General features: G+C 40.6%; 1 protein-coding gene across 1 annotated transcript; it reads right to left on the reverse strand.

Annotated features, from left to right (window-relative positions):
- Nucleotides 1–325: 325 nt before the first annotated feature.
- Nucleotides 326–10,383, reverse strand: LOC147798812 (ER degradation-enhancing alpha-mannosidase-like protein 2). Its single transcript, XM_087138354.1, has 10 exons — nucleotides 10,158–10,383; nucleotides 8,503–8,613; nucleotides 7,043–7,188; nucleotides 6,142–6,267; nucleotides 5,333–5,544; nucleotides 4,563–4,704; nucleotides 3,919–4,043; nucleotides 3,186–3,330; nucleotides 2,284–2,405; nucleotides 326–1,895 (listed from the first exon to the last, which is right to left on the reverse strand). Exons 1-10 carry the CDS (start codon nucleotides 10,277–10,279, stop codon nucleotides 1,464–1,466), a joined length of 1,683 nt encoding a protein of 560 aa, XP_086994480.1. The 5' UTR covers nucleotides 10,280–10,383; the 3' UTR covers nucleotides 326–1,463.
- Between the last annotated feature and the right edge of the window lie 237 nt (nucleotides 10,384–10,620).

Raw genomic sequence — 10,620 nt, forward strand, 5'->3', positions numbered from 1 at the left:
ACTTTCCTTCACTTCATTTTCAATGTGACGAAATTTACAGTTCTTGCAGATTCTCGATCATTACATGTATTTTTAGCTGGTTTCTGACCGCAGTTCGGAGCTGGATGGAGACGGTGATGGTCGACAGTTGGTCTTGCGCTTGCTCTTACTGGAAGATTTGCTGAGTTTAGACATTTTGTCTTAAAGATTTTACTTATTCAGTTTTAATTATGTACCAGTCACACTCCTTAAAATAAGGAGTGTAACTGGTTGATAAAAAGCTTTTTAGGGTTTTCGTCGCACATATTCACAGCCTCACTAAATTTGACACAAAGGAACAAATTCATCCAGTAATTTTCAAGGAAAGAATAGCCTTTATTTTTCAATTTCTTTTAAAAATAACATCTTGAAAATAAATAGTTGCCTGTATGTACACATAGAGGGTGGAATTGTTGCATGTCTTAGAAATTGAGAGGAAACTTCAAATTGTCCAAGGCTGAGCTAACTACATTTAATTCCAAACAATTAAAATAATGAGTATGCACAATCGATCGAGCATAAATCCATGATTCTCTGAAAAATTCCACCTTACAGTTGTCAGATTGAATAGTGTTTGTTTCACTCAACTGTTACTTAAATACACGTAGTTTCAATCTTTCAGTACTTGCAAATTGCAATAATGAATTATTTAATTATAAAAGCATAATTATCAATTTTCAGAGAGAAAGTAAAGAAAGTAAAGTAAAGATCTCCGAAGTCTTTTTTCTCATTCGAACCGTAATGTGAAAGGCTGGAAATGGGTGTTTGGATGTGTAGTGCTTTTGACAGGTCAAGTTCGTTCAGCAAATTTTAATTTCTGCTATCTCTTCACCTAGTCCAGTTGTCAGGGCTAAACCTTGAGTACTTAGACACTGCTAGTTTATTTATAGATTGTGTACACGCCCCACGTTGGAAGCAGGTGCGGGGTGAGCAGGTGGGAAGTAATCAAATATACTTTGCATAAATTGAGATGCAGGATGATGATTCCACCTTGCTGGTAATTTGATCGGTCTCACTCTCTTATGAACTGACTCCCTCAGGGGTCTTGACAATACTGATGCACTAGATATTCTTATATTTTGTTGTTGACATTAAGAACTGACCCTTGACGGTACACAAGTGCTTAATTTGGGTTTCCATGGACTGTAACTTTCTCTGAAAGTTATATCTTCCACATGCTTGCTTGTCAGTTTGTGAAAACCGCAAGTACATGTATTCCACAGTGCATCAGTGTTCACAGCGTCCATGCACAAGCCTCTGGCAATCTCCAAAGCCCAAATTTTTGCGCACTTTTCATAAAGTGTTCGCACGCACGTTTTTTTAGGTCATGAAAATGGTGATGATTTAATACCTGAGTGGTACACTGAGGCTGTGTTCAAATTGTGGATCAATGATCGTGGAAGCAAGCCCTTTGGCTCATGTTGTTTGCAATGTTAGCCACTCCGTCAAGGTTCCATCATCTCCCCCATCATGGACCACCTGGAACTGAACGGCTTGACAGAGCAGTTGTAGCCCTGGGGTAGTCCACCCAGCTCCCGTTGGTCCTGGCCGGCCTGGTTGATGTAATCCAGGACAAAGTCCAGCCTCTCCTGTTTGCCTCCCAACTTCTTCATCATGTTCTCAAAGACGGCCAGCTCCTTGCCTCGCTGGCAGCAGTCCAGCGCCGCCGCGCTGATCGGGTGAGCCTCTGTGTTGAAGATGTAGCCCCCGGAGTTCAGGACGCACTCCCCGTGGGGCGTCTGGATGATGTCCCCGCGGCCACCGGTGTTGTGTATGAAATTGTCCGGGTCGAAAAGGAGATACAGGTACTTTGTCGTTTCGGAGAGGAAGAAGGACTCCATGCGATTGTCAAGTTTGTGGTTCCGTACATCTTTCACCTAGGGTTTGGAAGAAAAAAATAACAGGCTCTGCAGTTGGATTTTTATCTAAAATATAGACCTTTTATTAAAGCTCCGTTATTATGGTCCAGCCTAAACAACATGGCCGATACAGATGGGGATCCAATGTTACATTGCCTCTCATTTCTTTAATCTTGTTTCAAGTCCTACCCAAGCACACAGGATATTGAGTTCTAAGATGCACATTTTGAATACAAAACCAAATGACTGAATGTCCCCATACTTTGAGCAATGACATGCATGTGATCATTTAAAGCTCATGTGTGACAGCCATAAAAGCCGTGCAAGCTCAGACCTTCCTGTCAGCACTGAAATACCCCGCAAGCAGAACTTCATGGATGTCGTTGAGCAATGTTACCAAACTTACACTGGCATATCCGCAAGGTGTCCAGGCACTGGTTTCTATCGATGTTAGGATATCCCGTCCTACTTCCAGGAGGTAGGGATCCTTGGTGGCTTGGTACAGGACCATCACACTTTCTATTAACTCTGTCAGGCAAGAAAATTACCATAAACTGTTTAGTATTGTTGTGAAATTACTCAACATGAACTATTGATTGATTATTAGTTAATGATTATTGGTTATTTCAGGTATTGTTACCTGACAGCGCGCTCTGCAATTATTCGCTCGCGTCTTCGCCACTTCAGAGTGCATTGACAGTGCACAGCTGAGTTACCACTGCATGCGCGCTAACAAAACCACATGTAAACAGCGCGCACTTGCTTGCTTGGTTATGCTAGCACCCTAGCGTGAGACACTAATGTTCGCTACGCGGCACGCTGTTTTGTTCTACCTTATGTGACTTATTAGTACATGTTATGATGGAATGTTTTGTTCTTAATTCTCTGTAAAAGCAAGCCCAACCTGTATAAATAGCCACGCTAGATTGTAGATAGAGAGTTTGTGTTCTGACCTTGCACCATTCGGATCTGTGCCCGGAATTAAACCAGCTGTGAAGTACAGATCTGTGTGACTGCCCTTTTATTTGCCTGTTCTGAAAAATATCTTTTTGGTTCAATGACGATGTTTGAATTTGATCTGTTCCCCCCCATTTGAATGTAGAAATTGATGCAACCGCATCATGATTGCATAAAGTATATTGCTAAATGTAACAGTAAGTTTCATGAGTGAATTTAACAATGTTAGGGCCACTGCCTCGGTGGAATTTATAGGCTAAAAAAAAATGAAGCGAGATAACTTGTGCAGCAGCATGCATCTTGTGAAAAAAAAAATGTGCACTGGTTGGCTCGTCACAAAATAGATAATACCTGGTCTCAACGGGTAACCTTCTCTTTTGTCGATGACCTTGCTTGTCACAATGTTATAGAACTCCGGCGTGAAGCCTAACTGACGCCAGACCTGGTGGTAGTTGTGCAGTGTCTTTATGGCTTCGTCAGTTTGGCCCAGTAGACTCTTAAAGGGAAGAGAGAAACAATGCTCTGAGAGAAATTCCCTGTGTCTTGCTTGCAGTCGTGGCAGGAACGAGCACGCTTGCATTTCGTGTGTCTGCCCGCTTCAAGTACAAGTGGCAAGCAATGGACAGGAGAAAAACTTGGCCCGTCTTTCTCTCATCCAAACAAGGTACTGTTAGCAGGCAAGGGCAGATTCAGAATTTAATTTTGGGGGGTTCCAAAATTTTTATGGGGGGGGAGGAAGAGTGTGGGATTTTAAAACCTATTACAGCCTTTCTTGGGGTGAGAAATCTAAAATTGGTGCATTTTTAAACACTTTGAGAGGGAAATAAAAAAAGAAACAAAAATCATCCTTTCCTTGTATTTCAAAAACAAAAAGGTGGCCTTGTTTTTCGGGGGGGGGGGGGGAAGCTCCTGTTGCCTCCCCCCGGGGCTAGCAATGTTGACAGGTAGCAGAAGTATTACACTTCCAAATGACACCATCAGAACAAAGAGTGTTCTTTCTAACTTAGGAGAGTGTACTGACAATTTGCATATTTACATTAGCTGGTAGCCCGTCTACAACTGGTGTACAATATGTGATTCTTACCTGTACTCCAGGCCAAAAGGCCTCCAGTGACTGGAATACAGGCATGGTGATCTGACCTTTCTTCATGTTGACCCACATGTACCAGTCATCCCTTTTCATGAGCTGTTTAATTAACTTCTCGTATTCTGAAACAAATAAAGGAGAGACGACACAATGGCAAAATCTTCACAATACAAAAAGGCTCCAAGTTTCTGGCATTTTGCATGATTGAATGACTGCAAAGCAGACATTATTCGATGTCAATTCCACTGCTGCAAATGTGAAGCACTTTGGTTAAAAATGCCATCTGCTCCGAGAGAAACAAAAGAGGACGTGTTTTTTTTAAGTACTCATTTGAGTACGCGTTACGAATTTATTCCTTAATGTATAGTCTTTGCGTACACGCAGAATGTGAGCAACCCCCCGCTTGGAAAACTTACTTCTGTCTGTCTTTCTTCCGCCGCTTGGGGGTGCACTTCAACTCAGGGCAGATTCAAAACCTGATAATATTTTTCATGCTGGTTAAAAACAGTGTCGGGCGATTTAACGTGCAAGCTGGACACCCAGTTCATATCAAGTACTGATACATGACTTGAAAGACAGTCTGCAAGTTGTTGGGGAATCTAAATTTGGAAAGAAGTGCAAAAAGCAAGCATGAAAGTTACCCCAGAACTTGTCCAGCAAGTCTGTGTTCCCTAGCAACAAGCCTCCCTTGACAAGGTACTCAAGTAGCGAGTCTACGCCTGCGCCTATCCCAGAATCCATCGCGGTCCACTTCTTTGTCAGGACGTCGATGTGGTTGCCTAACTGAGGTTGCCAAACAACAAAGGACACATTCAGGATGGTTGTTAAAATGAGGAGCTGTGCGTTGTAAACACACACACACTCCAATGCTTCAAATATGCAATAGATCAAATATTTCTGTAACCAACTGAAGGTAGGCATGTTACTTGTGACTGCACTTTATTGTTTTCTGCTCGGCAAATGAGTATTTCTGCTTTTGTTTTACGCAGGGAAATGCATTAGCTTGCTTGCGTATGGAGCTTGCGTATGGAGCAAGCTGGAATCCTTACTCTATCGTTGAATTTAATAACAAGCAATATAAAAATTATCGCTCCAAATCATTTGGCTGTGATCATTTCCCAATGATGAAGTGTATTTAATTCTACCATGTCAACAAACAACCACTAGGAAGAAGAAACAAAATACAGCAAAGATACTGATAGTTTAAAGAAATACCAATTCATAAATTTTGATCATTTTTTCCTCACAAAAAAAAAATCATGTCCAGTAAAGATGAGTAAATGCTCTCACCAAGCATCATTCTGAAAAAAGTGCGTTTAACAATCAGTTATGACCGCAGGCAGGTAGAACGAATCGATGGGTGGACTGACATGTATGATTTCCAACATGGAAGGACAAGCAATATTCCTACCAATCCTATGTCTGATCGGCACTGCCACAGTGCATTCAGAGCTTTGAGAGCCGCTTCCTCAAAGATGGGATCTCCAGTCAGTCTGCTCAAGGTGCCAAACTCCACGATGTACGTCCCCACGCACGCCGTGCAGGTGACCGGGGTCTCTCTCGGGGGGACACCATAGGCCAGGTTGACTGTGCCGTAGGGCATACCGGTTGGGGTGTCAAAGGCTGCAACGATGGGCGATGCAGAAAATTTTGGGGGGGGAGAAACTCAGGGAAACTTGGGTAGAGTTGGAGGAAGAACTTTCTTTTAATTTATCCTGCTTATTGCCTTGATGTTCAATTCAATACAGGGTGGATTAAAATTCATGGCAATGACATCTTCATGCTGCTTTTTCAACACAATGGAAATCACAATACACGTACATGTACAACCATCTACTGTCATGTGGCAGAGCTTTTTGCACACCAGAGGAGATAAATGGTACTGTGGCAAATTTACGAATTTAATTTAAGATTCAGTGAATATTTTTTCAATTAACAGTCCAATTTGGGTGTTGTTTAAAGCTTTGCATAAATGTACAACAATGTGTTGATTGCGGGTATGCCATGCCAACAATTTCTTTAAGAAAGAAGTATTGGCTCTGAGAAGAGCCAGTGGTGAGAAAGGCCTCAACGTTTGAAACAGTTTGCTTTGTTCGTTTCTTTTAGAGAAATGCAATTGTGTGCCCTTCATGACATAATATTAAAACCATAAGTCAATATTTCTTTTGTTTTTTAAAATCCAACTTCATATTCTGCATGAAATATTGTCTTCTGCCGTACCTGGTAAGATTCTCCTAGCCACTCGATCAGCCAATGTGAGCAGTGGGCCCTTACAGGGCCATCCGGGCTCCAACTCCACCCCAGCCCTATGAGACAACAGGTGCGCTGACAACAACCCTCCTACAACTGAAAAAAACAAACAAATTGTGTTTAAAGCAGGACGAACTATGTGTACCCAATTTAAAACTGATTAAACAGAGGGCAATAGGCTAAGCCAATTGCTACTTTATATGTTTCAATTTAAGATTTAGGATTCTTAAACTTTACTGGACTTCATGGGAAACTGATGTATTTGCTGTTTGAGCATGGAATTTTGTACGTCGAGGTTTTTTGGTCTCAGATTTTGTCAGCCCTCGTCCATTTTGAACTGGACACAATTTTACGAGCTGCACTGACATCATGCTCCTGAAATACGCAAACACCTTACTTCTGCCAAGCGAAACCTTGATAACCTTAAATTGGCTTTAATTTGCTGCCATCCTTTTGGAAAAAATAGTTTCCCACATTTAAGGCTTTGATTTTGTTTTGACAACACATGGTACCTGTTCCGGGATTGATATATAACTAGATGGCTTGTGGGTGTCACATACTAAGCAATTGCAAAAAAGGCATAGAAAATGTGGGCATGAAAGCCATTAAAGACATGCACTCTTAATTAATGTGCCTTTTGGCAACCTGACATGAGTGATCAGCTGGAGCAGCATGACAGAACAGTGCCTCATACATGTCATACGCAATGTGTAATCAAGAGATGGCGCATTTCTACACACACTGGTACACGTCAATCCAGCATCTGCAGTGATAAACCTCCGCCTTGAATTTTTCAGCAATGCTTTATGCCTGACCAGCAGCAAAGCACCAGTTTAAGACAACTAGCAATGTTCTAAATACAGGGGCTAACCTCTGATGTTGGTTTCAAACACGGACACGTTGATGTCCTCAGTGAAGTCCAGGTGATTCTGTAGCAGTGTGGCCACTCGGCGGAACTCGCTGTGGTTCCCCATGATGGCCAGGGTGTCCAGGGCATCGATGAGGGTCAGGGAGTAACTGACAAGGGAAAGGATCAAGTGAAGATATGACCATAATATGTGAGGCTTTGAAAAGCCGTGCAGCTTGAAATAAATCTTGCTGATCTGCAAACGGAAAAAACCTTGCCTCTAAAGCGTCAGTATGTACTTAACTGGGTATATGAATTAAAGATATGGGCATTAGTGTCTTTAGTAGTTTTGAAAGCACGTCCAGAGTGTTGTGTGACTAAAGTTGTTGCTGAAAGACAACCAAAAACAGACAGCCAAAGACAAAAACAACAACTCTCCACCTCATCCTGCGAAATTTTAGCATTAGAAAACATTAAAAGTGTTCAGTTTGGGTCAAGCCTACATCACGCATGCATGTACATGTACGTGTATAATTTCCAAATTTGTTGAAATGTCAATAAAAGCCAATTTTAGATACATGTATCAATAAGCCTTTTGCAAGTTAAATTTGAATGAAATCTGTTACACTGAGCTCTTTAAAGTCACGTGAACATAACAATTTGAATTCTCCATACTAAAACCACTGTTGCTATACCTTGTGATTTGGGGCATGCTTTGCTTAGTTACATGTACATACATTTACATGTTCATGTATATGTACATAAGAGACACCTTGTAACAATACACTGTTCTCAATGGAAAAAGAAGGGCACAAAGGAACCAGTCCATTCCAGAGATTGCGGTCGCTATGCAAAAGCTTGCCCTGAATCACAAGGTATGGCAACAGTATCTTTATTCTGGGGAATTCAAATCGTTATGTTTATGTGCAATCACATAACTCTTTGTACCAGATTTTAGTCAAATTTAACTCGCAAAAGGCTTATTTCAATGAGCTAATTCAGCATTCTAACAGCACATGCCCAAACTGAAGCAAGTCTAAGGTCATTCCCGAACAGCATTTTTGCAGGTATGAGGTCGGTCCGATCAGCATGATCAGCTAGGTTATATACCCACTCTTGCTTTGTTCTTGAATAACTTTGCTGTTTTTAATATTGGTCGTGGGGAGCCAATTTCTGAAAACCAGCACGTACGCATCATGGGCACACGTGTACATACACTACTCAAAAAAGTTAAGGACCACTTTTTATTTTGTGCATACTTTTTTATAGGAGATATTTTACTGCTGAAAATGTGCATTTGATGTTTTGAAACATTTTTAAATTTTTTATTCCAATGCGAACACCATCTAGACTAACAAAAAATGAAAGAACTAGATCCCACTCGTTGCTTGAAAAAAATTACAAGAAAAAAGTGGTCCTTAACTTTTTTTGAGTAGCGTATTTTAAGAAGTACCGTAAAGATACGTGTAGTTAATGGAATTCACCTTCCCCATGAGTCCATACCATCACAGGTCAAAGGTCGCAGTTCATCATATGGGAAGGCATTATTCAGGTAATTCTCGTAGCCATGGTAGAACATCGCCCGCGCCCTCTCTCTACAATTTTAGTGGAAATTGGAAAAAGAAAAAAAAAAGCAGTGGATATTTGCAGTGGGAAAAAATTCCGTACTCATTTGCCACTTCTTGACATTGTTGAACCCTAACGATTTTAAACAGGGACAACAAAATAATTAGGGGGGCTGGAGACGTAAAAGGGGGCTTAGTAACTTAGGCGGACAGGTTTAAAAGAAGGCAACCATTTCAATTTCACGCCAAAAAATGGCATGTTCAACTACCCAACAATTTCAACTGATTCACAGGTGAGTCTTTTACACATTACCTACATGTAAGTCTCTAAGCAAATAATGCTCCTGGGGAAGTGGCCAATGAGTATGGAATTGGTCCACACAATGACCTATCCCCGTGAGTAACATATTTTGCAAGTTTTGCACTGACACAACTGAACATGTGCAGTGAGAGTTTGGGGTCTAAAAAATTTGATACTTTTCTTTGTCTGGTTTTACGAATAAATTGCCACTGTCACTATGAATTCCCAAATTGGAACTAAGAACTAATGTCATGTCAGACTTTTTTCCCTTAAAACCCTCCACAGCCACAAATCACAAAAAATGTGAAAATTGAAATGTCTTGCAACTGAACTTGGGATTTAATTTAAAAGAGTAACAATTAAATGGATTTGAAATATGGGATAGGCCTACATTTAACATGATTAAGAAAAACCTAGACAGAAACATTATCAATATCATGGTCATGGTTAAATGATGGTGGTCAGGTTGATGAAGCCATTTATCATGTTTATTAAATATCTTGTGGACATGGTGCATTTTTATTTCCCTATGGATGGTGTAAGCCTGCCTGCAAATGCCATGAAATGCATTCTTAAATGTTGGCCTACTCTCACTTTATTACAACGGGAAAAAAAATGGGAACCATTTTACCTTAATAGCCCCACCTGACTTGGTCACGAACCACAAAATCTTTGGAAATAACTACATGATCATTCAGTTGTGTTCAGAATTCTTTAACTGCTTGGCACAATATGTCATTTCCAGATTTATTTCAGTAAAACTGGTGAAAAATTGGGCAGAAAGTAGGCCAAAATTCCAATACTTTGTCAGGATACAGTGCAGAAACTTTCTAATGAAGACTTCCCGACGAAAGTCTTAATATTGGAGGTTGTGCAAAGTGCTTATACTCAACAATCATGGCGTTTGTAAATTTCAGGACCCTGTTCCTACAATAGAATGAAACTTACTTTTAAACTTTAAAACTCACACTACTAGATTACACTGTCTCCAAGCTACATTTGTAAATAACTGCAGGATTAATTAGGTGAAAAGAGGGCAGGGTTTTGATTTACATGAATGAGGGAGATTCTGGGGTAAAAAAACTACGGCAACCGTGTTCAGTGTGTCAGTGTCAGAACATATGGTAAGAAAGTTGCATTTTCTTCTTATTTACGGATCTAAATTCACAAAAAATAGGGTCCACGTACATGTACGCTCATCATGCTCATGTGTCGATTTGTACATACATTGTACATGTACATGTTGTAACTGAAATGACAATGACATGCTTACCTATACCGCAAAATTTCTTCATGTGTAAACTTTGATGACAAAGCATAACATGCAAATAATGTTAAGATTGCAGTGAGAAATATAGCATGTATAGGAACAATACTGAGTGCTCTGTTCTTCATTTCTTGAGACTTTTGGATGTGTACTGGTCCTCGAAGAAATTAATGCTGACGCCTTCCATGGGTGCTACATACATGTGACGTGAGCGAGTACTATGATTTTTTTGTAGAGATAAATACTAGCAGGAGTTTACTTCAGGACTCCAGACGCTCACCTGATCACAAGTTTTGGACGATTGAGGGCGCAATCGAGCCTAAAATGTTTGAACATAAGGCTACGACTTCTTTTCTCCGCATTGTTGCACTAGGGCGAAGAGCTGTAGCCGTATACGATAATGTTCGTTTGAGGCATGGCCTTAGTCAGGCTCTAGCATTTGATTGAGAATACAACGTGTGCAAACGGG

Source organism: Acanthaster planci, linkage group LG06 (assembly GCF_054643075.1).
Source record: "Acanthaster planci isolate LZ-2023a linkage group LG06, COTS_SCS, whole genome shotgun sequence".
NCBI classification, from domain to species: domain Eukaryota; kingdom Metazoa; phylum Echinodermata; class Asteroidea; order Valvatida; family Acanthasteridae; genus Acanthaster; species Acanthaster planci.

Coding starts and splice junctions, on each gene's coding strand:
- LOC147798812 (XM_087138354.1), bottom strand. CDS start 10,279: ATGAAGAACAGAGCACTCAGTATTGTTCCTATACATGCTATATTTCTC. Junction 2,406..3,185: donor AGGTTACCCGTTGAGACCAG/GTATTATCTATT, acceptor CTTGCCTGACAG/AGTTAATAGAAAGTGTGATG. Junction 1,896..2,283: donor CACCTTGCGGATATGCCAGT/GTAAGTTTGGTA, acceptor TCCAAACCCTAG/GTGAAAGATGTACGGAACCA.